We start from the raw sequence: 27385 nt of genomic DNA, 5'->3' as shown, positions 1-27385 counted from the left end.
GCTGAATTATCAATACTTTACAGAGATAACTAGAAGGTTCTCTTTCCCAGCTCAAGCCTAAGGCCTATATGCTACCACTGCTTGATAACACAAGAGACCTTTACAGTCAGTTTCTTTTCTGTTTGCATATGCTTTGTTTAAGTAATTTACTTAAAATTTGCTTTATCTTTATAACTACACTTTTAAAAACTGTGTGATGCTTTCTTCCACATTAAATGATTTTGCAATAAAGGAATTAGTTGATGTTATGGTACAGTGGTTTAAACCACCACCTGGGACATCAGCATTCCATATCAGCATTCCATATGAGCCACCTACAGTGCCAGCATGCCATCCAGCTCTCTGCTATGGCCTAGGAAAGCAGTAGAAGATGGCCCAAGTCTTTGAGCCCCTGCCCCCATGTGGGAGATCCGGAAGAAGCTCCTGGCTTCGGATAGGCATAGCTCCAGACATTTTGACCAGTTGGGGAGTTAACCATCAGATGGAAGACTTCTCGCTCTCTCTGCCTCTCCTCTCTCTGTGTAACTTTGACTTTCAAATAAATAATCTTAAAAAAAAAAAAAAAAGGTTGTTTTAGGGGCTGGTGCTGTGTAGTGGGTAAAGCTGCCACCTGCAATGCTGGCATCCCATATGGGTGCCGGTTCAAGTCCCAGCTGCTCCACTTCTGATCCGGCTCCCTGCTATAGCCTGGGAAAGCAGTGAAAGAAGGCCCAGGTCCTTGGGTCCCTGCACCTGCATAGGAGGACCCAGAGGAAGCCCCTGGCTTTGGATCGGCTCAGCTCCAGCCACTGCAGCCAGTTGGGGAGTGAACCAGCAGATGGAAGACCTCTCTCTCTCTCTCTCTCTCTGCCTCTCCTTCTCTGTGTAACTCTTTCAAATAAATAAATAAATCTTAAAAAAATTGTTTTAAAATATAGCATATGTTATATATTCTTGTTCCCAAAGGAATGAGGAACAGTTGTGTCTACAAGCAGCTCAATCACTTTTAAAATTATGCCTACTTTTATCACTGCATGTATGCATGCAATGATTTAATGGTCCATGTTTGCTCTAGTTATAAGAATAAATACTAGTGCTGGCGCTGTGGTGTAGGTTAAGCATCCACCTGTGTCACTGGTATCCCATATAGGCGCCTGTTAGTTATGGTTGCTCCACTTCTCATCCAGTTTCCTGCTGATGGCCTGAGAAAGCAGTGGAAGATGATTCAAGTGCCTGGGCCCCTGCACTCATGTTGGAGACCCAGAAGAAGCTCTTGGCTTCTGGCTTTGAATCTGCCCAGCTCTGGCCTTGTGGCCATTTGGGGAGTGAACCAGTGGATGGAAGACTTCTGTTTTCCCACTCTTTGTATGTAACTATGCCTCTCAAATAAATAAATAAATAAATAAATAAATATTTGAAAAAAAAAAAGAACAAATACTAAGAAAGTATTTATTTATAAGTGCCAGAAGTCATGCTGGAAGAGTCCTCTGAAGTGTCTCTTTGGAGATCAGAAGGTTTACTAATATATGTAAATATATATAGAGTTTTCAAAAAGTTGATAAAAAATATATATTAAGAAAAAAATCAGGAATTCCAAAATGGTGGAAAAGGGAAAGAGCTTACTGCTCTAGTTTAGGGGAAGATAGTTAAAAAAAAAAAAAAAAAAAAAGTGGAGAGAGTTGAATCCCAGGGAAGAGTTAGGGAGAAAACTACAGAAGAAACTCTATGCAAATTAGAGGGACACTGTGGATCTACGTGGAAGGTGTGGAAGCACACAACTCAGGATCCCAGCAGCCAAGAGCTTTAAAGAGTGAGGTGAGACCAGATTGCAGCAGCCCAAGCTTTGGCAATAAAGCTGTGGGAAAAGCCTGGCATGAATCCAGCTTGGGGCCCTGTGGGGACAGTGTACTTGCCAACCTTGAAGAAAAAAAAGAGGGCACGATTCTCTCTCCTTGATCACACGGCACTGGGTCCTATAACTAGCTGAGAGGGTGAACACCATTTTGGACATACATAACAGCTGCACCAGCTTGTGTCCACACACCCAGCAACAGCCGAGAGATGCCTGAGTCTTGCTGGGAGAACTGACGGGGGGCTGTCAGACCTGTGCTGGGACTGTGTAGGTGATAGGAGGGTGCAGGGTGTGGCTGGGTCCTGGGGCAGTCACTGTGAGTGACTCCACACACCCGGGGCTCCCTGATTATCTGGTGAGGGTCATTGCTGCAGGATCTGTGCTCACACTGAGGACTGCATGGATCCGTTGTGTGGTTCTTGGGCAGCATGGATGAACACTGTACCCACTGGGGCTAATGCCCAGGCACTGGGCTCTTTGGAGGAGAGTAGGTGAGCCTGAGACTACTCCAACAGAGCAGATTAAGTCTCACCTCAAAAGAAAAAAAAAAAAAAGAGATTTGCCTTGCTCAACTTCGGTGTCACTTTGGACACCTCTCTCACCCTGGAACACTGAACACTGCTCCCTGGTCACACTCAGCACACGTCTCAGGGTATTCACTGAAAGAGCAGACACTCCACTAATTCACAGGGAAAAGCCACCACAGGGAAAAAACAAAACAACAAGTGTCTCTACAAATATAAATGCAGCAATTCAAGAAACAAGAATAAGAAAGACAACAGGATGCCCCCAAATTAACACAATAACACTTCAGTACTAGAATGTGAAAATGAAGGGATTGAAGAAATGCTGGAAACAGAATTCAAAGAACTGATTGTAGGGGGCTGGCACTGTGGCATAGCAGGTTAAAGTGCTGGCCCGAAGCGCTGGCATCCCATAGGGTGCCGGTTCTAGCCCCGGCTGCTCCTCTTCTGATCCAACTCTCTGCTATAGCCTGGGAAAGCAGTGGAAGATGGCCCAAGTCTTTGGGTCCCTGCACCCATGTGGGAGACCCAGAAGAAGTTCCTGGCTCCTGGTTTCAGATCAGTGTAGCTCTGGCCGTTGCGGTCATCTAGGGAGTGAACCAGCAGATGGAAGACCTCTCTCTCTCTAACTCAGTCTTTCAAATAAATAAATAAAATAAATCTTAAAAAAAAAAAAAAGATTGTAGGACTACTTAGGAGTAATCGTAAGCAAATCCACAAATTAAAGAAATCCATGGGGCCGGCGCTGTGGTGCTGCGGGTTAACGTCCTGGCCTGAAGTGCCAGCATCCCACATGGGCACCGGTTCTAGTCCCAGCTGCTCCTCTTCCGATCAAGCTCTCTGCTATGGCCTGGGAAAGCAGTAGAAGACAGCCCAAGTCCTTGGGTCCCTGTACCCGCGTAGGAAGACCCAGAAGTTCTTGGGCCCCTGCACCCACGTGGGAGACCCAGAAGAAGCTCCTGGCTCTCGATCAGCGCAGTGCCGGCCATTGCGGCCATCTTTTTTCTGCCTCTCCAAATCTCTTGTTAAGGCTTTCCACCACATTTTTTATTTGATCTTTTGAATTCTCCATTTCCAATATTTAATTTTGATTTCTATTTAACATCTCAGTTTCTTAGGTGCCAGTTTGAGTCCTGGCTGTTCCACTTAGATCCAGCTCTCTGCTATGGCTTGGGAAAGCAGTAGAAGATGGCTTAAGTCCTTGGGACCCTGTACCCATTTGGGAGACCCAGAAGAAGCTCCTGGCTCCAGAATGCCCCAGCTTCTGACATTACGGTCATTTGGGGCATGAACCAGAGATGGAAGACTTTCTCTCTCTCTCTGCCTCTTTGTAACTCTTTCAAGTAGAATAAATAAATCTTTTTTTTTTTTTTTAAGAATATCCAAGTTAGAAGACAACTCTCTGGAAATGTTACTGTCAGATCAAAGCAAAAAAAGGAGAAGAAATTAGAAAACTAAAAACTGTGTTGGAGGTTTATGGGATACTATCAAATGACCCAGCATACAGATCTTAGGAGTTTCTGAAGGCATGGAGAGAGAAAATGGATAGAAGATCTTTATAGTGAAATAATTACAGAAAACTTCCCTAATTTGGAGGCAAGAAGGGACGTCCAAGTGTAGGAAGCATATAGAATCCTAATAAACATTAACAGAAAAGATCTTCACCACGACACATTGTAGTCAAACTTTCCACAGTAAAACATAAAGAAACAATTCTAAAATGTGCACAGGAGAAATGCCAGGTAACTTTCAGAGGATCTCCAATTAGATTTATAGCTGACTTTTTTTTTTTTTTAATTTATTTGACAGATAGACAGTGAAAGAGAGAGACAGAGAGAAAGGTCTTCCCTCTGTTGGTTCACTCCCCAAATGGCTGCAATGGCTGGTGCTGTGCCAGTCCGAAACCAGGAGCCGGGTGCTTCCTCCTGGTCTCCAATTCGGGTGAGGGGCCCAAGCACTTGGGCCATCCTCCACTGCCCTCCCGGGCCATAGCAGAGAGCTGGACTGGAAAAGGGGCAACTAGGGCTAGAACCTGGTACCCATATGGGATGCCAGCGCCACAGGCGGAGGATTAACCAAGTGAGCCATGGCGCCAGCCCCGTGACTTCTTATCAGAAACCCTACAGGCTAGAAAAAATGGCAAGATATATTCCAAGTCTTAAGAGAAAAATACCATCAACCCAAAATATTGTATCTTGCAAAGCTCTCATTTATGAATGAAGGTAAATAAAGACCTTCCATAACAAACAGAAGTTGACAGAATTTGTCGCCACTCCTCCAGGTTTACAAAAGATGCTTAAGGATGTGCTACACACAGAAACATGATTATCACTATGAAAGAGGGTAAAGGCAGAAAATCTACCAGTAAAAGTACAAAGGCAATCCAATTGTGAAAAATAAGAATATTTATGGAAAAATGGCAGGGCCAAGTTGTTACTTATCAATAGTTACCTTGAATGTAAGTAAATGGCCTCAACACTCTGCCTGAATGGATTAAAAAAAAAAAGCAACCTATCTATTTGCTGTCTACAAGAAACACATCTCACCAACAAAGATACATGCAGACTGAGAATGAAAGGATGGAAAAAGATATTCCATGCTAACAGAAACCAAAAAAGAGCTGATGTAGCCATCTAATATCAGACAAAATAGACTTTAACACAAAAATTGTTAAGAGGCAAAGAAGGGCACTATGCAGTGATTAAGGGAACAGTTCAATAGGAAGATATGACTAAAATGAATGTATATGCACATAATTACAGGGCACCTGGCTATTTAAAAGAAATGTTGAGAGATCTAAAGGGAGATAGACTCAAATACAATAGTAATGGGGAACTTCAACACCCTACTTTCTGCAATGGACAGGTCAACTAGACAGAAAATCAGCAAGGGAACAAGAGAGTTTATCAAGACTACAGATCAAATGGACCTAAAGGATATCTACAGAGCTTTTGATACTACAGCTGGAGAATACACATTCTTCTCACTAGTTCATGGAACTTTCTCTAGGATAGACCACAGGCTAGGTCATAAAGGAAGTCTCAGGAAATTCAAAACAATCTAAATCATATCATGCATCTTCTCAGACCACAACGGAATGAAGCTGGAGATCTGCAACTCAAGAATCTCTAGAACATATGCAAACACATGGAGACAGAACAACATGCTCTTGAATGAACAGTGGATCATAGAAAAAATCAAAAGAGAAATCAAAAAACTGTTCAGGAATATATATTTTTTTAATACTATTTGTTGAACTCTTTTTTTTAAAATTTTTAAATTTTTTTAATTTTTGACAGGCAGAGTGGACAGTGAGAGAGAGAGACAGAGAGAAAGGTCTTCCTTTTGCCATTGGTTCACCCTCCAATGGCCGCCGCGGCCGGTGCGCTGCGGCCGGCTCACCGCGCTGGTCCGATGGCAGGAGCCAGGTGCTCATCCTGGTCTCCCATGGGGTGCAGGGCCCAAGCACTTGGGCCATCCTCCACTGCACTCCCTGGCCACAGCAGAGAGCTGGCCTGGAAGAAGGGCAACCGGGACAGGATCGGTGCCCCGACCAGGACTAGAACCTGGTGTGCCGGCGCCGCAAGGCGGAGGATTAGCCTAGTGAGCCATGGCGCCGGCCTATTTGTTGAACTCTTTACTTAGTGTAGAGTTAATCTTCTGTAAAGTAAATTGAAAATAGATCTTAGTAAAAAATAAGGGCCGGCACTGTGGCATAGCAGGTGAAGCCACTGCCTGCAGATACAGCATCCCATATGGGCTCTGATTCAGTTCTCTGCTGTGGCCTGGGAAAGCAACAGAGGACAACCCAAGTTCTTGGGCCCCTGTGTCTGCATGGGAGACCTGGAGAAAGCTCCTGGCTCCTGATCAGTGCAACTCTGGCCAATGCAGCCATTTGTGGAGTGAACCAGCAGATGGAGTACCTCTCTCTGCCTCTACCTCTCTGTAACTCTATCTTGCAAATAAATAAATAAATAAGTATTTAAAAAACATAAGAATGGGAATAGGAGATGGATGAGGAAGGAGGATGGGAGTGCAGGTGGGAGAAGGGGCACAGTGGCAAGAATCACTATGTTCCTAAAGTCATATTTATAAAATATGTGAAGTTTGTATACCTTAAGTAATAGGTTTCTAGGGGAAAAAAAGAAAAAAAAATTGTATGTGGATTTCAACATTTTTGTACCAAATAAACTTAGCTTTTAATTCTACTTTCCATGAATTTCTTGAAATACTCTCCTGTAAAGTCTTTTTCTATCATGAGAGCTTGTAAACTTTATAAATTCTTCGAAGCTTTGTTTCTCATTTTTTCTATAGCAGTGCCCTTCCCAATTACTCCATACTGGCATATTGGAGTTACTGTTAAATGGGTTACTAAAATGACAGGCTGGATCCTTATACCTGATCAAGTCAGACCTGAGAATAAATTAGGTGCTTTGGGACATGGTTGCTCTTTTGCCTCACTATGGTGCTGTTATGATACTGAAGCACAGGTAATAGTTTACAAAGTCTGGTCAAAATCTGAGCTGGTGGTTAAAAGCTAATGGTGGTCTGTCACTACTGAGAATTAACAGCTGCCTTCAGATCATCACTTTTCCAACTTGAGTCTAATTAGCTTGAATAATATTTTTTATTTACATTTCATTTTTGCCAACATATTTGGGAATAAATATTTTACTTAGATTTAAGAAATACTGTAAGAAAACTCATATGAAAAACACATATTTACCTACACACACACACACACACAATTCTGTTGCCTTTTGTTACTCAATTTTCAAGAATAAAAGACCTTTGTGGCAATATTGGATCAATACCCTCATTTGTTAGAAATCAATGACTAGTTTTGAGTGGTGCTGTATTCAGAACATTTTACTGCTGAATTCATCCAAATCGTACACTGTTAGTTGATGTAACTTTTCATTTCTTGCCTTCATGAATTTGCCCCGGATAGGTCAAGAGTACAAAACACCACCTTGGTTGGAAATGGAACGCTGACCTTCTCAAGGCCATTAAGAATGTTATCTAAAAAAATAACTTTGGGTGAAAAAAAAAAAAGTGTTCATAAAATATTACACATGTTGCCAGAACCAAACTGGATGTACCCAAGCAGGTAAAATCTGCTTTTACCATGACACTGATTCACTTTGAAAGTAGTTCTGCAGTCTACACTTCAAACACAGAAGGTGGCATTCTCTTGTTATCAGATTATAAATACAATCCTCTATTATCAAAGAGTTCATTTTCTCCAAACATCTGATTTGTCTTTGAAACAAATGTTCATGTAACATTGGGTTTAGTTTTATGTCAGTCTTAACGCAATTTAAGCTGAAATATCTCAAAGTTGGAATTCTCAAAAAACAAAGGAAGAAGAAACTGAACTGAACATGACTAAGAGATGCGTGGTACAACATACACCTTATCCTTGTCTTACATTTTTATCCTATTCTGCCTGTAACATAAAAGAGATCCTTTGCAAATACAAAGAAAAGCAAAACTTTGAAGCTTTTTTTTCCCCTTTAATTAAAGATATCTTGGAAATAATACCTAGTATCCTTTGAAATAACTAGCAGCAACATTGTAGGCTAGGTAAAAAAAAAAAACGCTAGCTTCTCCTTTGCAATGTCTTGCACAAGGTAGCCAACTACACTAAATTCATTTTCACACAAGTCTTAAAATATTTTGATTATGTTCCAAATCTTTTGGAATTGCAGAAAAGGCAATAGTACCGGAGCTGACACCGTGGCACAGTAGGTTAATCCTCCGCCTGAAGCGCCAGTATCCCACATGGGCCCCGGTTCTAGTCCTGGTTGCTCCTCTTCCCATCCAGCTCTCTGCTGTGGCCTGGGAATGGCCCAAGTCTTTGGGCCCCTGCACCCACGTGGGAGACCTGAAGAAGCACCTGGCTCCTGGCTTCGGATCGGCGCAGATCCGGCCGTTGCAGCCATCTGGGAAGTGAACCAACAGATGGAGGACCTTTCTGTCTGTCTCTCCCTCTCACTGTCTGTAACTCTACCTGTCTGTAACTCTACCTCTCAAATAAAATAAAAAATCTCAAAAAAAAAAAAAAAAGGCAACAGTACCAACTACAACAAGATTCTTAAATTTGGGGCTATACTTTAACCAATCATATAGTATACTAACATGTCTAGGAGGACAATTTATTTTTTAACTGTCTATAAACTCCGTTTTCACTTTGAAGAAGAAGCAGGAATGTAACTAAACAATTTTGTATCATATGAAAGTATCCTCTTGTGGTTTTGAAAAAAATCTTTTATGAGAAAAGCAGAGAGAAAGAGGAAGAGAGATCTTTCATCTGCCTGTTTACTCCCCAAATACGCACAAGTCTGAGGCTGGACCAGAAGGAAATCAGGAACTGTCTGGGCCTCTCACGTGGGTGGTATGTACCTAACCAGCTGAGTCATTACCTGCTACCTCCCAAGGTGTGCATTACCAGGAATCTGCTTGGAAGGACAGCCAGGCCTCAAGCCCTGGAACTCTAATGTGGGATGCGGTATTTTAAACTGCTGCCATCAGTGCCTGTTTCTCCTGTGGATTTTTGTTTTGTTTACAGAATTAGTTATCTGTGGGCTTTTGAATCCAAACAACACACACAGATGTTCTGTAGGCTAGTTAAGTTACAGGGAACTTCTATCACACTGAGAACTACTGAAAATCTAAGATTGCTAATGGTGTTAAGTAGGACCTTGATTCTGTTATTGAATATTCCCCTATTTACTTCCAATTTAAAGTGGGAGAAAAAATTGGAAATTGAAAATGTCTATGCATTGATTATTATCTTACCCCTGACTGGCTGAGAAGTTCTCTAGTATCTGGCTATTACCAAGGAATATCTATTGTATGAAGACATGGTGCCATGGGTCAAGCCCCACAAAGTCTTCTGGAAAGACATTGGATTTGGCATATCTACCTTTCTATGTTGTGAAGCTGCAGGTTATAATATGTTTTTGACTAGGAAGAAGGAAATACTACCAGAACACTTTTTAAAAATTATGGATGAAATAACCGCCTTCAGGAAAATGGACTCCATTTCAGCCATAGGGTGCAACATATTTTGGACTGAGGCACTCAAACTGTCAGTTGACATCCCAGATTATTGCTTACTCTATATCTATGTCTTTCAAGGAATGCTTTCCTTTTACCTAGCAGGTAGGAAGTTTCACGGCTTAAGATTTTTTTTTTTCATTTATAAACATTTTTTTTGAAACACAGAGTTAGAGAGATAGCGAGTTAGTCAGTCTCAGTCTCTCTCTCTCTCTCTTTCTCATCTGCTGGTTTATTCCCAAATTCTCCCAACAGGCAGGCTTGGCGAGGCCAATGCCTGGAGCCAGGAACAACTATATGCAGGTCTCCCATATGGGTGGCAGGAACTCAAGAACTTGGGCCACCATCTGCTGCCTTCCCAGGCACATTAGCAGGAAGCTGGACTGGAAGTGGGTGAACTGGGACTTAAACTGGATGCAGTGTCTCAGGCAGTAGTATAACTCATTGGGCTACAATGCATGCCACAGTAATATATTTTCTTGTAAGCAAAACTGTTCCCTCAGATTGCTTCTCTGAAAGAAGTAATACATGATGGAAAAATGTGATTCATTTTACAAAAGTATGTTTACAAGCAACTTTTCAGGAACATAGTTCTTTTGCTTAAGGCAGGCACATCTGTATTTACAACACAGATCTGAAACACCTACATGTTTTTCTGTAAAACAGAACATGTTTCTCTTGGCTGAAACAATGTTTTTATCTTCATATTTGAGGAAGAATTTATAAATAGGTCATTCTTGGTATTTTGGCCAGAAGGACATTTAGGTATTAGTTTTGTTGTAGGGAAAACAGTGAGCTTAACAGTGCAAAATATCATGTTTGCTTTTTCAATTTTAAACAAGCATATAAAATTACCTTCTGAAGTTTTCTTTAATTCAGTTTTCAGCTTTGCCTGGTCTTCCACTAGTTTTTTATTTTCTGCTTCCAACATGTTTTCGTCATCCTTGCCCTGGCTTTTCAAGATCTATCACAAAAGAGAGTCATCAGAAGAAGTAAACTTAGATTGTAAGAGCCAGACATTTTTACGGGAATGGACTGAATAGCCTATTTAGAGTTATTGGTCCTTCACATGATGGAAGGGATGAGAAGTTATTTACTTTATTCTTTATCCTTTTCAGGACTTTATAATTTTCAACAATGTATTTTTGCTAACAGAAATCTGGTATTTGGAACATACGCAGAAAAAATTTCTCCTTATTGTGGTTGAATCTCTGAAATGAAAATAACAATTTTGAATTGCACTACAATTAAAATAACGTTCTCAAAAGTAGTTAGGTAAATAATATGATCTTTCCTTCCTAATTGTGTGATGTAAATCAAAGAAACAGTTCTGAGAATATAATTGTTATATAATTGGGAACCAGTAAGTTCCAACTGAAGTTGTTTACTCAATTTTTATACAAATTCTTAAGACAAAAAATAATACTGTTTGGATGGAGACAGGTAAATTGAAAATGACAGGGCCACCTTTATGGCTAGAAAATTCCATTTACTCTTTACTGAATAGTCTCCAAATTACTTTTATTCTGTTAATCCTTTACAGTGCTCATTATGTTTTAAAACACATCCTGATGTTAAAAATGTATGTAATCTTTCCCAAGCAATAAAAATTAAGATCGGAATAGTAAAACAAACAAAAAATCATAGGGTAAAAACAAACAACTTCACAATGTATATATCTAGATAGAAACAATCATCATTATTAGAATAAGTTAATGAAATATTAGGAGTTTAAGTTACGAAGAAAGACAAACTAAATTATGTTTAAAAACATGTACACAGTGGCCTGGGTCAGTTGACTAAACCAAGTGGCAGCAACTGGATGCTGACAGCTTCCATAGTCAGGTAAAAAGTCAACTGAGGGGGCTGGTACTGTGGCACAGTAGGTTAAGCATCTGCCTGCACTGTCAGCATCTCACATGGGCGCTGGTTTGAGTCCTGGCTGCTCCACTTCTGATTCCGCTTCCTGTTGAAGGCCTAGGAAAGCAGTAGAAGATGGCCCAAGTGCTTGGACCCCTGTATCAAGGGGAGACCCAGAAGAAGCTCCTGGCCCCTGGCTTTGAATCAGCCCACCTCCAGCCGCTGCAGCCATTTGGGGAGTGAACTAGGGCATGGAAGACCTCTCTGTCTCTCCCTGTCTGTAACTATGCCTCTCAAGTAAATAAATAAATCTTAAAAAAAAAAAAAAGCAACTGAGGATAATTTTAAACAGACTGACATGAGAGGAATTATTACTGCAGGTGATTCATTTTCTAATGTATGTTGATAGTACATTCAACAAACAAAACTCACAAAGTTCTACTGAACAATGACTGCATGTAGATATTTTACACTACAAGGTGCTCTAAGAATAAAAATGTAAGAGAAACAAAGTCTCTACTGTCAGATAACTTCCATTTAGTAGAGATAAAAAAAGGACATAAGAACTATTGCACAAGACCGAACACAGTACTATCTTGAAACAGAGACTAGGCAGCTCAGAAGAATTGAAGTTCTAACGAACATACTATATAACTTCAAGAAATACTTTTTGGAAATAGGAGGACTAAAGTATATTCTGAAACTGAAAAAGGCTCATGCCTCTGAAATTAAAAAAAAAATTGTTTAAAAGAGCAGGACAAGAAAAAAAAACAACTTCTCCAAGTTTTTTAACTTGTTGTCCACTTTAAGTTCAAAGCTGTTTTGTTATTTCACTGAATTCAGTTCATACAATCTCCAGTTACTGCTCAAATTGGAAGAGAACCACTGAGTTGCAGGAATGTTTACAGTGACTGCTTGAATTATTATGCCATTGACTTGGAAAAGTTGGATTTGTGTTGGTCTTGTAAATAGGCATTTGTTACTGCACCTGTGAACTCGTCCAAAGCTATTATGTATAATCTCATGCTGGAGAAAGACCAAGAGCTTGGCACCTGAAGTTGAATAACTACCAGATACAATAATCCAAGTGTTTACTGTCCTACCTGCCTTATATACTTTGGTAAATGGCTGGTAAAAAAAATTGGGGAGAAATAAGTACTATCACTGTTACTTTAAAGCAGTTAAATTAAAAGGCAATTAGTCTTTCAAAGTTATTTCATTAAAAACTGGATATCAGAATGGAAAAGGGGTATAGATTCCAATTGCAAGTCCCTATATAAGATGGCAGAAGAGTTAGGGGCATAAAACAGTGTGGTTAAGAGGGAGGACTTAAGAGTCAGACAGTCTTCTGTCACTGAAGAGCTGAGTGACTGCATGTAAGTTAACCTTTTTGGGCTTCTGCTTCTTCTATAAAATTCAGACAATAATACCAATCTCATGAAACTGTTGTGAGAACTGAAAGAGTTATTATATTACTGCAAAGCATCTGAAGTAGTACTTGGCATAGTACTAAGTATTATTTATAGCTAAGAAACCTTGAGGCCCAAACATAGCAGTTGACTTGACACAGGTCACATCGCTAACTGTGGGTATAGCTGGAATTAGCACTCAAGTCTCTTGGATCTCAAGGTAATATGCTTTCACTAGATAATCTCTCTCTGATGGAGAATGATGAGGTGTTTCTAGTCATTTTATCCTTCCTTAGCTATTATTTCAAAATCTACACAAAGTAGCTCAAAATAGAAGTTATTTTTGACATTTTCACACCTGGCTTTTATTGGGCAGTTTATTGGTCAATTATACAATAGGCGCTGACAGTGTTTATAGCCAGCTCAGAGACTTTCTCCTCACTGTGTCCTGGCTTTGTTGCAAATCTGTGCCTCCTCTGATGATCTAGAACAACTGAGGCTCACAGCTACACAGGGCGCAAGGGACCAGGACAACAAAGAGTCAAACGGGAGAAAAACAAAAGCAATCAGTAATCACCAAACGAGTTTCCCTGCAAGGGTTAACTGGCTCTGAAAACAATTCCAAAAGAAAAGCTCCAAAAATATTTTCAGGAAGGTGGTGCTTTTCTTTCTTTCTTTCTTTCTTTCTTTCTTTCTTTCTTTCTTTCTTTCTTTCTTTTTTTTTTTTGACAGAATTTAAGTGCATTATATTATGGTGTACATGGGGAAAATTTAGCATCAAAACTACAAAAACACTTTATAGAATTTTCTTAGAGCTGAAGAATAAAAGGAAAATAACTGAAGAGGAGAAACAGCAGTGTCCTCATAGTAGTCATTACTCTGATACACGTAATTTTATATCAAGCTAGGTACATTATAAGTCTCTCTACAAACACAAGGCTGTGAGCTTTCGAGTTCAGTCATCGTATATTAATCAAAGCTTTGAGGGCTGTTTTTGGTTTTGCCATTGTGAAGAGATCAAAGGAAGGAAAATGAAGTAACATTAAGAAACAAAATGAGGCTGACTGCAGCTGAAGCATTCTAAAAAGAACAAAAATGACTTACTGCCTGCTTTTGAATATAGAAATATCAATAGCTTGATTTCCAAGACCTATACTTAGTATACAAGAACATTTATAATACACTGCTAGGTCAATGTCTCTTCAAAACAGAACAAAATAAAGCAATCCATAAACTGGTGCTGACACTCCACAAGTTTCCTTAAAAGATACTGGTAACAATCTACTCAAAGTCACTTTGGAATTCTGTTTTTATGACAAGAGGTCTTTTTTCCCCTGTAGTAGAAACATGGCAGATACCATAAATAGTAAAACACAGACTGTGAAGAGATGACTATGATATTGTAGCATCATTCACAACTTTTTGCAATTAGTTTTGCCTTATTTTTAGTATTTTAGAAAGCTTTGTATTATGCCACGTAATAGCTAACACTAAGAAAATTGAAGAGGTGGTGCTTATAGTTTTTTTGTTTTTTGATAAAAGCTACTTAAGAAAAAAGATTTATTTACTTGAAAAGCAGAGAGAAAGAAAGAGAGCGAGCTTCCACTCATTGATTTACTCCCCAGATGGCCAAAACAGCTGAGTATTAGCTAGGCTGAAGCCAGGAGCCAGGAACTCCATCTGGGTCTACCACAACAGGTGGCAAGAGCCCAGCTACTCAGGCCATCTCCTGCTGTCTTCCCAGGCACATTGGCAGGAAGCTGGATGATCAGAAGTGGAAGAGCTAGGACTTGATGTGGGATGCTGACATTGCAAGTGGTAGCTTAAACTTTGGTCACAATGCCAGCCCTTACAGTTCTCTCTATAAGAGGCTGGGCTTTGGGACTTGGACAAGGATTTAAATTCTCACAATACTTTCCACATAACTGCAACTTGACATAAAATATAATGCATGCTTGCATTTCTTTATAATAGAAAAATAATTTATTGCATTATTTTAGTTATCTATTTTTATTTCTTTTTTAAAAAGACTTTTCACTTGAAAGTCAGTTATAGATAGAGAGGGAGAGACAAAGATAGAGAGACAGAGAGAGAGAGAGAGAGACAGAGATATCTTCCTACCACTGGTTCACTCCCCAAATATTTGCAATGGCCCAATGGCCAGAGCAGGACCAGGCCAAAGCCAAGAGCCTAGAACTCCACTGAGGTCTCCTATGTGGATGGCAGGGGCCCAAGCCTCTAAGCCATCTTCTGCTCATTTCCTGGGTGTACTACCAGGTAGCTGGATCAGGAGTGGAACAACTAGGACTTGAACTGTCACCCACTGGAGATGTTAGCACTCTGGCTGGCAGCTTTACCCACTACGCTACAGTGCTGGCCCTTGTTTCACTTCTGAATGGCTCTATTATAAGAAGAAGAATTAGTGAAACTTACAGAGCTTATAATGAAATAAAAACACTCAAGCTTTGAGATTTGACTCTTAAATTTTAAATGAACTTCCCTTAATGTTGGGGGAAGGATAGTACAGAGTTCTTAAAGAAGGAATACCAGCAGAATCACTATCACAAGATTTTAAATATTATGTGCAATCACAGGTCTAGCATCAATTACCTTCCTCTGCTTTCTATATGCCCAATCACTTAAAACCAAAAATATACTAATTGAAAAAGAAATAGAAATCCATAAAATGATAAACACTTGCTTCAGGTAAAAATCAATGGCAATGAAAGAACTAAAATTTGTATTTCCAGAATACTGTTTTCTCCTGGAATCATAGGAAATAGGTCCAATGTTACTAATTTACTACAAAGGAAAATTGCGGGAACAACCCTATCTATCAGGTAGTACAAATACTTTTGAAACAATCATTCCATAGAACAATACTGTTATTTATCATCATTCTCTGCTTATAAATTATGGCATGCTTGTTTTGATTCTGAGAAAATAATATGTCACTTCTTAAACATACCAATAATATCTACACAAACTATTAAAAAGAAAATTAAATACCCATTTTAGTTTCTCATTCTCTTCCATGAATTTTTTGGCAGCCTTGTTAGTATTTTCTGCTTGACTTTTAAGTACTCCTTTGTTTGACAGTTCTTTTGCCAGCTGAGTTATAAGCGTAACCAGACGTCTCAACACACTAAGGAAAAAAAGGAAATTTCAAAATAATGTATAACTAATCATCAAAAGCTTTGACCTTAAAAACAAATAACCATTGTCAAATTTGACTCCCTGTTCCTTACAGGTGTGGGAAGAGAGGTGATATGTAAGTGGGACATGTGTTTTTCTTTTTTAAATTTCATGTCTCCCAGTCAAAACAAACATGTGTGTCACCCCTTTGGAATGTGTTAGAAGACTAGCACTTGGAATACAGGTTCAGTGGAACTTATTATCTTGCTTTAGAGGCCTTTAGCCTGGAGGAACAGAAACAGAATTTCAGACAGTGTGGCAAGGCCCCTAAGTCTTTTTGTGGCCCCCAAATTTGCGATTTTAAGACCACTGCATGAGGTTAGCGAGGCCTACAAACTGCTCATTCACACCTAACTTCCACTGTGGAGGTGGTAAGTAATCTTTTCAATTATTCATTCAGCAGCTATTTACTCAGGAACTACGAACACTATGCCGGGCACTGGGGACACTGGAGTACAGGTTCTTTTCTGCAGGCAAGTCCAACAGTGCGGATTAAAGCCGTGAATGATACTAGAAATTCAAGTACAGCTACAGTCTTTGAGCGAGGACAACAGGAGACAGATCTGCTTGGGGGCAGGGAGTGATGGTCACAGAAGCCTTTTCCAAGAGGGAGGCTGAGAGATGAGTCAGGGCTAGCCAGGTAAAGAAGGGGGCAGAGTGTTCTGGTAGAGGCGGTAACCTGTCTGAAGACCATCCAATGGGAGGGCACTAGGTGTACGCAGAAGACAACAAATCTTTGTTGCAAGAATGAATGAATGAGTAAGTAGAGAAGATCAGGTGGCTGGAATTTATTGCATATTTCAGAGAATAGTATGAGAGGAGGCTTGAGAGAGAGAGGCAGGGGCCAGAGGGTTTCATATCTTAGGGAATTAGCAAACATAAAAGCTGTTATCTGTAATTTGGGTGTATTACCTGAGTTCTTTCCAGATGTGAAAGTGTTAATTAAAAAAAAAACTATAGTATAAATGGAAAAAAATGAGGAAGAAAAACATAAATCATGTTTTTAATGCGCTTGTTACATTTTTACTTACAGCCAAAAAAATAATGAAAATCCAGAAATGTAAAGATTTCTTTGAGACCTAAAAAGTTTCATCTGTGTATGTTCAAAGCCCCCAGGTTTGACGGTTGAGCCCTTCTCAACGGCATGAGCAGAGGAGTATTTGCGTACTTCTCTCACAGCATCTATTACAGGAAAAGAGAAAACAGTACTTTCTGATTTTAAAAATTTAAAATTATTAAACATGAGCAGTTTTAGAATAACTGACCAAACTTCTTAATAATGGGCTTTAGCCAGGGGCTGTCTTGCCCTCTATCAAACATGCTGTGGTACGATAGTTAATGTAGGCACTTGGTAAACAGATAATAGTGGTCAATTCTTGAGCACAGCATTTTTATTTTAGGACTTACCATCACTGTACTCTCTTATCTCCAATTATACTAAAAATTGTCATCCTTTACTTCTTCTAGCCCTAAGTAATTGACTCTTGAAAATAACAGATGTAGTATCCCAATACAGTCAATCCCAGGAGACTATTCTATTTCTCTCACTATACTAACACTTCATTATATCTACTATTGCTTCAAATTATTGAGATTTTAGAAATATCTGCTTACAATGAAATCTACTGCTGGAGGTTTGTTAAATGAGATCTGATCTATGGTGGCATCTCTTCCAGGGCTGGCATATGGCATTAGAAATGTTCAGAAGCTGCCCCTTTGAAGTATCCAGTCTGCTTAAGTCTCAGATCCAGGAGCACCACTTCTTTCCAGTAGAAAGTGGGTATCAGTTTATTAGCATCTATATGTACTGAATTGAGTCACTGGATTCCTGTACATCCTAGGGAAGGCATCTGTCTTAGATTATCCCAAAGGCCACTGGAGGCACATGCTCCCTTCTTGTGACCATAGGCACTTCTGGGAAAGAGTACTTGCTACACAAGGAAAGGCATGGCAGTTAGAAAAACTATTTTACTTTGATTTTTAAATAACAGCTGTATTGAGAAAGAACTCACATATCATAAAATTCAAAGTGTAACAGTGGTTTTTAGTATAATTGCAAACTTGTGTAGTCATCACTACTATCTTATTTCAGAACATTTTCATTACCCCTCAAGGAAATCTGTCCATTCCCTCCTTCCCTCAGTTCCTGGCAACCACCAATCTACTTTATGCTACTATGGATTTGCCTATTCTGGACACTTCACATGAATGAAATCATACATTATGATTGTAGCTCCCATCTCTTCCATGGTAAGTGGAAGCTCTGAGTAAAAACTTTCATGATAACTTTTGAGTCTGAAAATCACAATACTCTTGCAGAACCAATAGGAGCTACTGAGAATATTTCCATCTCTCCCTTTATTTCACATAACTCAAACTGAGATATGAAATGTCATTCCAAAGGTGATCTAGCTAGCTGGTGGCACAGCTTGGACTTGCTTTCTTCTTGTTCTTTACTCACTTATTGTGATATAGTATATGGCTGGAGATTCAATCTGTAACAATTAGAATCATGAAACAAATACTAACATTTTGAAATGAGGCACAAACCCATTCATACTCTGATACAATTACCAATTACCTTCCTGTTTTACCAGTAGTCCTCCCTCTCACAATAGACACTCTCAGTTTTATAGAGGATTCCATTACGAGGTGGGTGGTTTGGAACATGGAATATATTTTATCACAAAATAGTGTCACATATGGTGATTATGGTCCCTGCTTAACCCATAACACAGCTATTAGGGAATTCTGAGGGGAAACAAGCCCTACAGAAACAGTACTTTAAGAAGTAACTGGGTGATTTTGAACAAATCTGGTAATCTGAGTTCTGTTACTATTTCTAAACATACAAGGTAATTATGAAGACTCATGGAATTTCTAGTTTGCTGAGAATTATAGAAGTCTACTTTCAAGTTCTTCTTTTTCATTATTTTTCTTCTTTTTTTAAAAACTAAGATTTATTTATTTAAAAGAGAGAGAGACAGAGACAGGGAGAGATATCTTTCATCTGCTAGTTCAGTCCCCAAATGGCTGCACTGGTCTAGGACACACTGAAGCCAGGAGCCAGGAGCCTGGAGCTTCATCCTGGTCCCCCACTTGGGTGGCAAAAGTCTAAGTACTTGGGACAACAGTCACTGCTTTCCCAGGCACATTAGCAGGGAGCTGGATCAGAAGCAGAACAGCCAGATTCGAACTGGAGCTTAAATGGGATGCCAGTGTCACAAGCTGCAGCTTAACCTACAGCACAATGCCAGACCCTATTTTTAATTCCTTCCTTCCTTTCCTCCCTCCCTCCCTCCCTCCCTCCCTTTCTTTTTCTTTTTCTCTCTCTCTCTTTAAAGATTTATTTTACTTGAAAGGCAGAGTTAGAGAGGGGGGGGGGGGAGCCAGAGAGACCTTCCATCCACTGGTTCACTCCCCAAATGTCCACAACAGTGAGGGCTGAGCCAGGCTGAGGCCAGGAGCCAGCTGCTTCATCTGTGTCCCCGACTTGGCTGCAGAGGCCCAAGCACCTGGGCCATCCTCTGCTACTTTTCCAGGTGCGTTAGCAGAGAGCTGGATTGGAAGGTGAACAGCAAGGACTTGCAGGCGCCTATATGGGACGTCAGCATTGCAGGTGGCGGCCCAACAATTATGCCACAATGCTGGCATCTCTACTTTTAATTTCTAAGTTACTGTCATAAAAACTTCACATATGCTTAAAAAGCTAAAGAACAGGCTGAAAATCCCTTATGTGAAATTGTTGGGACTAGTGTAATTGCATACATATAATGATCAATCTTGGGGATGGGCTCCAAGTCCAAACACAAACTTGTTTCATATATAACTTATACACATAATTTGAAGGTAATTTTGCAAAATATTTTTTAATGTGCCTGTATTTTTTACTATGATTGATCACATGAAGTCAGGTGTGGAATTTTCCACTTGTGTCATATTGTTGCTGAAAATATTTCAGATTTTGGGGGCTGGCACTGTGGCACAGTAGGCTAAGCCTCTGCCTGTGGTACTGGCATCTTATATGGGTGCCAGTTTGTGTCCCGGCTGTTCCCCTTCAGATCCAGCTCTCTGCTATGGCCTGGGAAAGCAGCAGAAGGCAGCCTAAGTGCTTGGACCCCTGCACCCAGTTGGGAGACCCCAAACAAGCTCCTGGCTTCTGATCGACTCAGCTCTGGCCACTGTGGCCATTTGGGGAGTGTACCAGCGGATGGAAGACCTGTCTCTGTATCTCCCTCTCTCTGATGTAACTCTCAAATAAACAAATTTTTAAACAAAAAGTTTCAGATTTTGTATTTCAAGTATTTGGATTAGGGATGTTCAACCTACCACACAGATTCAACAATGGGAAACAATCTGTCCTATATGTTTTATCTTGACTTTTTTTTAAACACCATTTGAAAATCAAGTCAAAGAACCAGACACCTTATTTCTATGTATTTCAGCATGCATCTCCTAATTCTAAGGACATAGTCCTACACAAAAAGTGCTTTGTTGTAAAAGGGTAGACAGTAAATATTTTAGGCCATATGTTTGTGACTATTTAATTCTGTAGTTACCTGTGGCAAGAGCCATAGATGATATGTAAACAAACAGGTGTGGTTACATTCCAATAAAACTTTATTTACACAAACAGGCATCTGGTCCATAGGCTGTTGACTCTTGCTGTATAACAATGAAGTTATCACACCAATAGCTAGTAAAATTCCCTAATGTTATCTAACAATCACTCTGTATGCATATTTTTGCAGGAGTCCCCAAATCTGTGTTGAGCTGGTTTTTTGTTTTTTTTTTTTAACCAGAATCCAAATCAAGATCCATATTCTGCATCTAAGATTCCTTTTGAGAACATAATGATTCTATTCCTTTGTCTGTCTCCCTAATAGCTATGATTCTGGGTGCTGAGAAACTCTACTCTGGTCTCCATATGGGTGGCAGAGACCCAACTATTTGCATTATCTTCTGCTGCCTTCCCAGGCACGTTAGCAGGTATAGCAGGTAGCCTGATCAGAAGTGGAGTAGCGAGGACTTGAACCAGTACTCTGATATGGGATGCTAGTGTCACAGATGGTGGTTTAATCTACTGTGCACAATGCCAGCCCTTGCATTTAAATACTACAATAATCTAAAAGAGGTTAGGAATCACTGTACTTCTCTGAAATTTATACCTGTGTGCACATGGAATAGTACCATTCATCAAGTGTGTAACAATGTATCAGTATCTACTCTATATACATCAATATACTATACAGTCAAATGTATATAAATGTAAACATCAACTTAATTAAAAACCAAAGAATTCATTAAGCAACAACTAGAACGATGCTTATTGGATCTGATACTTACCTAGAAATAAAACAATCAATAGGATTATAATAGTAAGGAAAGCCTTGTTCCAAAAAGTTGCAATTTTTCCCCAGACACTAAATGAAAAAATCTTCTGCCATCTGTAAAGCAATACAATTATTAGGTATGACAAACCCAAAGGTTTTAAAATGCTTTCCAAACACAGAAGTAACATTTTGGTAACCAAAAATAAGTGAAAAGAAATATAAAAATGTAATTTTTAAACCAATTCTCAGACATCACACAGAATGTCTCATGAAATACAGAATAATTCTTCCAAGTTTAATAATGTGACAACTGATTACCTTTTATCAGTGGCCTAAATATTCCAAAGCAAAAATCACTTTTAAAGGAAACATACTGAGTAAAATCTTACAAGGTAAACTTTATAGTTAAATGTTATATTGTTGATAAGAGCTATTACTTTATAACTGTTTTTCTCTAATTAAGAGTACTCAATTAGAAACAACAAAGATCTACTTACTGGTTTAGCCATTTGCAACACCTCAGGAATAGGGGCTCCAATTGTCTGCATTTATTTTGTTTAGCATACCTTTAATATCTACTTCAAGAAAATATTTTCTCTAATCATGATGGAATTTTTAAAAAACTACTGAGGTACTACATAATACAGTAAAGCCAAAACAAAGACCCAAACCCTAAATGTGCAGCATGGCACACTATGGGGTGTGTGTGTGTGTGTGTATTCATGTTGTTAACACCCAGATCAAGATCTGAAAACTTAGGAAATGAGATAGGGTGGACTGACCAGTGCAGACAAATACGTAGAGGAAAACATGGGTTATAAATGGCAAGGAGGGACAGAGTAATCCACTGTACAACTGGAAAGGTAGCAGTTTGTACACAGGTATTTTAAACGAATAATACATCAAGTCCAAAGGATACTTATAAAGGTAAACACTTAAAACATTCTGACTTACAACTTTCAAAAAGCATTTTAGCATATAAGAGATTATGAACGAATGTACTTTGGAAACAATTCTAAGTAGTAAGTTGAAGTTGGTGGGGAAAGGCAACCGACAGAGATGAAACAGTTCTTTGTGTCTATGCTTCCAAATTCTGTGTTATTTAAAAAAAAAAAAATGTAAATGGGAATATCTTCTTGATCTAGGTCTAGTATAAAAGAGTAAATAAGAGACCCTTCCCCATAGGGAACAATCTGTAGCTATGATAAGTAGCTTTTTATTAGAAAAACATACTATTATTTTCAAGGTTTTAGTTATTTATTTGAGAGACAGAGCTACAGAGAAAGACAAAGAGAGAGAGGTCTTCTACCCACTGGTTCACTCCCCAAATGGCTACAACGGCTGGAGCTGGGCTGATCCGAAGCTAGAAGCCAGGAGTTTTTTCCTGGCCGGGAAAACACCTCCCACGTGGGTGCAGGGGCCCAAGCACTCGGGCTATCTTCCACTGCTCTTCCAGGCCATAAAGAGTTGGATTGGAAGAGGAGTAGCTATGATGTGAACTGGTGCCCATTTGGGATGCCAGCCCTACAGGGGGAGGCTTGGTTCACTACTCGACTAGGCCATTGCACTGGCCCCTATAGTAAGTAACTTTAAAAAGTTATTTTGGAGACTGGCTTTGTGCCATAATGGGTAAAATCATGCCCGCAACGCCACAACCCATATGGGTGCCAGTTTGGGCCCTGGCTGCTCTGCTTCCAATCCAGCTACCTGCTAATAGTCTGGGAAATTGGTGGAAGACAGCCTATGTGCTTGTTCCCTGTACTCATGTAACAGGCATGGATGAAGCTCCAGGCTCCAGGGTTCAACCTGGCCCAGCCCTGGCCGTTACGGCCATTTGGGGAGTGAATCAGCAGATGGAAGCTCTCTTCTCTTTCTCTGTGTGTCTCTTTCTATAACTCTGCATTTTAAATAAATATATTTTTAAAAAGTTATTTTTATTTTAGATTATTTAGGACACTAGACAGAAGATAATCAAGTATCAGTTTATAGTTCAAGAGCAGCTAGTAATAGCAAATAAAGTCCTTGCTGTATTTTGGTGCAAAGCACTTTTTTTTTTTTTATCTCCTACAACTATCACGATTACGTTATGAGGAAGTACACTGGCCCAAGATTAGTAACATGCAGAATTGAGATATAAACCCAGGTAGTGATTTCCAAGTGTGTGCCTTTAACCACTAGGTTACAGTAGAACAGAGACTAAACACACAAACCTTCTCTTTGAAGGGTATGGTTATATATATATATATATATATATACACACACACACAGTGATTTCTGTGTAAATGTCCAGTGTTTTCTTCCCTGTGTCCATACATGAGGCTATGTTTATATACCATGTGCACAAATATACACATCTATCTAATGGCTACTTGATCAGGAAGGGTAAATAAAAGATCATATTTTGCAGGAAGAAAAAGTCTGATCTGTAACTTATGGATCATTTTGATGGAGAAGACATCAACTGACACAATTTTTTGCTTTTGGCAAATTCTTAAGCCTTATTTACAAAAATAAGCTTATAAATAAGATGTTGTTATAAGTAAAATTCTACTGCAAATATTACCAAATGCAAAATGGGGTGCTACTGAGGGTCTGAAACTAAACTAGCATGACAAGAGGCGACATGCTGGAGTAGAAAGAGCACTGGAAGGAAAGCCAGACTCTGGTCTGCAATCTGCTGCATACCAGCCGACTGACCTGCGGCCCTACCCCTGCTCTGCATCTCAGTGTTTGATCAACAGAAGGCACGGGTTGCATAAAACAGTCTTTAAGATCACTTCTCACAATATGGTTCAATTTTTTTCTCCCTTTTAGTAAGGAAGAAAAAAAATGGAACCTGTGAAAGACAGAAACAAGCGGAAGGCCAGGCAGGTAAGGAGCAAGCTGAGGCTGTGAAAGACTACTTGGATCCCAAGTCAAGCTAAGACCTTCTTCCGTTTCCTCCAGCACTGGGATTTTACTCTGCGGTACTTTTGTGGGTTATCTCTAGGATCACATTTATGAAAGGCTTTCTTTCATGCCATGAGCAGGAACAAACATGTTGCAACATTTTTATTACACATGTATTTCGCCACTCATACGTTTCTGGATGGAAACCTGAGGGTTTTTTTTTTTTTTTAATTGGGAAGTAAAGAAAGAAAAAGAGAGAGAGAAAGAAAAAGAGAGAGAGATATTCTATCTGTGAGTCTAACTCCCAAATGTCCACAACCAAGGCAAGGCCAAGTCAAAACCAGGAATTCAATCCAGGTTTCTTTCATGCCCGGCAGGAATCCTACCATTTGAAGCATCTCATCACCTGCTACCTCCCAGGTGTACATTAGTAGCAAGCTGGGTTTGGAAGTGGAGGCAGGATCCCCACACAGGCACTCTGATACAGGATGTGGGAGCCCCAAGTGGTCTCAATGCTATGCCAAATACCTACAGCTAAAACCCAAAGGTAGAGTGAGTGAAATGGTTGAACTGCAACGCTTAGCCAAGTCCTTCACTAACGAATGAATCCCTTTTTTTTTTGACAGCCAGAGTTAGAGAGAGAGAAAGATCTTCCTTTTCCGTTGGTTCACCCTCCAAATGGCCACTATGGCCGGTGCTGCACCTATGATCCGAAGCCAGGAGCCAGGTGCTTCTCCTGGTCTCCCATGCCCTTGGTCTCCAAGCACTTGGGCCATCCTCCACTGCCTTCCAGGGCCATAGCAGAGAGCTGGCCTGGAAGAGGGGCAACCGGGATAGAATCCGGTGCCCCGACCGGGACTAGAACCTGATGTGCCGGCACAGCAGGCGGAGGATATGCCAAGTGTGGCTCTTGTACTTTTAACACACACTTATTAATTTTGTGTGGAATAAAAAACAGGCAAATTGTCATTAAGCGGTAGTGAAACTATTTCTCAGTTATGTAAGGTCTAAACTAAGAATTTATTATTGGCTTTGGTTGCCAATCCCTTTATTTTTTTGTTGTTTGGATCAACGCTGCAAACACCACTGAACTATTTATTTAGTTCACTGCTCCAATTCAGGGCAATAAAACAAAGGTAAAACCTGAGCACAAGACAGAACATGTGTTAAAAAGATAACCAGTACTCACTGTATCTGTAACCAACACAACCAAAAGGGATTTAGAAGTCATTTTCTCTGTACCCAGAAGGTATTTTAATATCGTCACTGTATGCTTGTACCACCTGATTTTTTCAGGAGCGATTATTTTTAAAAAGTGCCTTTCATCAATCAGCTCTCAAAACATTTTAATCCTAAGAAAAGCTTAAAGGAGCGAATCACACAACGACGACGGGAAGGTTCCGTACCTCTGAGGAGGAATGAAAGGCAGACAGAAGATTAAAATGAGTCCTATTTCAGCGTACAGGAAAGTTGCGACCGCCACCCACTGGATTGTCATTTTTTTTTTTTTTCTTCACACCTAAACACAGAAACACTTATTTAAGTTTGTTTCCTCCGAAAGAAAGCCAGGTGACAGAGCCCGGAGACGAGCGTTTGCGGAGTTAGTGTCTGAGCCTCCCGGAAACAACGCCGGGCGGGGATGGCTCAAGCGCAGGCCGGGGCAGGCGGAGGCTCCACTTCGCTCCCCACGGGCCCCGGGGCGGCCGCCGGGGCACCCACCGCCTCCCCTCGGGCCAGCGGCGCGGCGCCGCACCCTCCCGCCGCCAACGCCCGCGCTTCGGCCCGCCGGCCCTCCCTGCCCCAGCGCCCGCGGGCCCGAGCCGCGCGCCCCACGCGGCCGGAGGCTCCGCCGGCTTCCCCGGCCCAGGCAGCGGCGCCCCTCCGCCGCGGCCCGGCGCCCCGCGGAGCTCCCCGGGGTCCGGCCCGGCCTTACCCCGCCGGCCGCCCGCCTGGCTCCCCGCGCCGCTCCCGGCCGCCGACGCGCGGGACGTCAGACGCTGCGGCGGGCGGGGGAGGGGCGCGCCGCCCGCGTGGCCCGCGCGGGCCTCGGCCGAGGGCTCGGGCCGGTCACAGAGGGAGCGAGCGCGTTTCTGCGCCGTGTTCGCGTTTGCTAGGGGCGCAGGCCGCACGTCTGGGGCGTCCACGTGCCGCCTCTCGGCCTGCCCTGCCGCTGGCTTCCGGCTTGGCGCCGGGGCTGGAGGCGCGGACGGGCGGCCTTGTTGGCAGCGGATTCCCGCCCGAATGCCTGTTTTTGGCGGGGGTCCTTTCAGCGTCCCGAATGAAGCCGGATTTAAGAAAGGGACAGGGGCCGGCGCCGGGGCTCAACAGGCTAATCCTCCGCCTAGCGGCGCCGGCACACCGGGTTCTAGTCCTGGTCGGGGCTCCGGATTCTGTCCTGGTTGCCCCTCTTCCAGGCCAGCTCTCTGCTATGGCCCTGGAAGGCAGTGGAGGATGGCCCAAGTGCTTGGGCCCTGCACCCCATGTGAGACCAGGAGAAGCACCTGGCTCCTGGCTTCGGATCAGCGAGATGCGCCCGCGAAGCGGCCATTGGAGGGTGAACCAACGGCAAAAAGGAAAAGGAAGACCTTTCTCTCTGTCTCTCTCTCTCACACACACTGTCCATTCTGCCTGTCCAAAAAAAAAAAAAAAAAAAAAAAAAAAAAAAAAAAGGCTAGGGCTTTAGAGTCGCGTTTAGGTGTTACATTTTCCCGTTGTGGTCGATGGGCTGGGCTGAGAGACAATTTGGGGTGCTGGCCAGAAAGATGGGAGTAGGCATAGTCATTCCGGTGGCCTTTTCCCAAGTAATACTTTTTATTCAATTATTAAACTTTTTATTCATATTAACATACACAGAAATGGACAGGAATGTCCTGTCTTGTGGAGAATTATTCTGGGAACACCAAACAAATGTTCAAGACAGGTAACTATAGGATATGAAGACACTTAAGTCAGTGGCTTTTTTATCACATATACTAGAGCACATGAAACAGGAAAAGTGAGTTAGACAAGGAAGTGATATTTTTAAAAAAGATTTATTTATTAGAAAGGCAGAGTTACAAAGAGGAAGAGGCAGAGAGAGAATTTTCCATCTGCTGGTTCATTTCCCAAGTGGCTGCAGCAACTGGAGCTGTGTTGATCCGAAGCCAGGATGCAGGAGCTTCTTCCAGGTCTCCCACAGGGGTGCAGGGGCCCAAGCACTTGGGCCATCTTTTACTGCTTTCCCAGACACATTAGCAGGGAGCTGGATTGGAAAGTGGAGCAGCTGGGACTGGAACCGGTGTC

General features: G+C 41.2%; 1 protein-coding gene across 1 annotated transcript in view; it reads right to left on the bottom strand.

Moving 5' to 3' along the window:
• The window catches only part of BCAP29 (B cell receptor associated protein 29), a 67794-nt gene extending 41686 nt beyond the window's left edge, over nucleotides 1–26108 (bottom strand). The window contains exons 1-6 of the mRNA XM_062175614.1: nucleotides 26037–26108; nucleotides 25510–25622; nucleotides 21228–21328; nucleotides 16913–17063; nucleotides 15696–15831; nucleotides 10273–10381 (exon numbers count right to left, since the gene is read on the bottom strand). Of these exons, the coding sequence (XP_062031598.1) occupies nucleotides 10273–10381; nucleotides 15696–15831; nucleotides 16913–17063; nucleotides 21228–21328; nucleotides 25510–25601 (589 nt within the window). The 5' untranslated portion in view covers nucleotides 25602–25622; nucleotides 26037–26108. The remainder of the gene's footprint in view (nucleotides 1–10272; nucleotides 10382–15695; nucleotides 15832–16912; nucleotides 17064–21227; nucleotides 21329–25509; nucleotides 25623–26036) is intronic.
• Nucleotides 26109–27385: the final 1277 nt, after the last annotated feature.

Source organism: Lepus europaeus, chromosome 1 (assembly GCF_033115175.1).
Source record: "Lepus europaeus isolate LE1 chromosome 1, mLepTim1.pri, whole genome shotgun sequence".
Lineage (NCBI taxonomy): Eukaryota > Metazoa > Chordata > Mammalia > Lagomorpha > Leporidae > Lepus > Lepus europaeus.
This window is presented reverse-complemented; position numbering and strand designations above follow the sequence as displayed.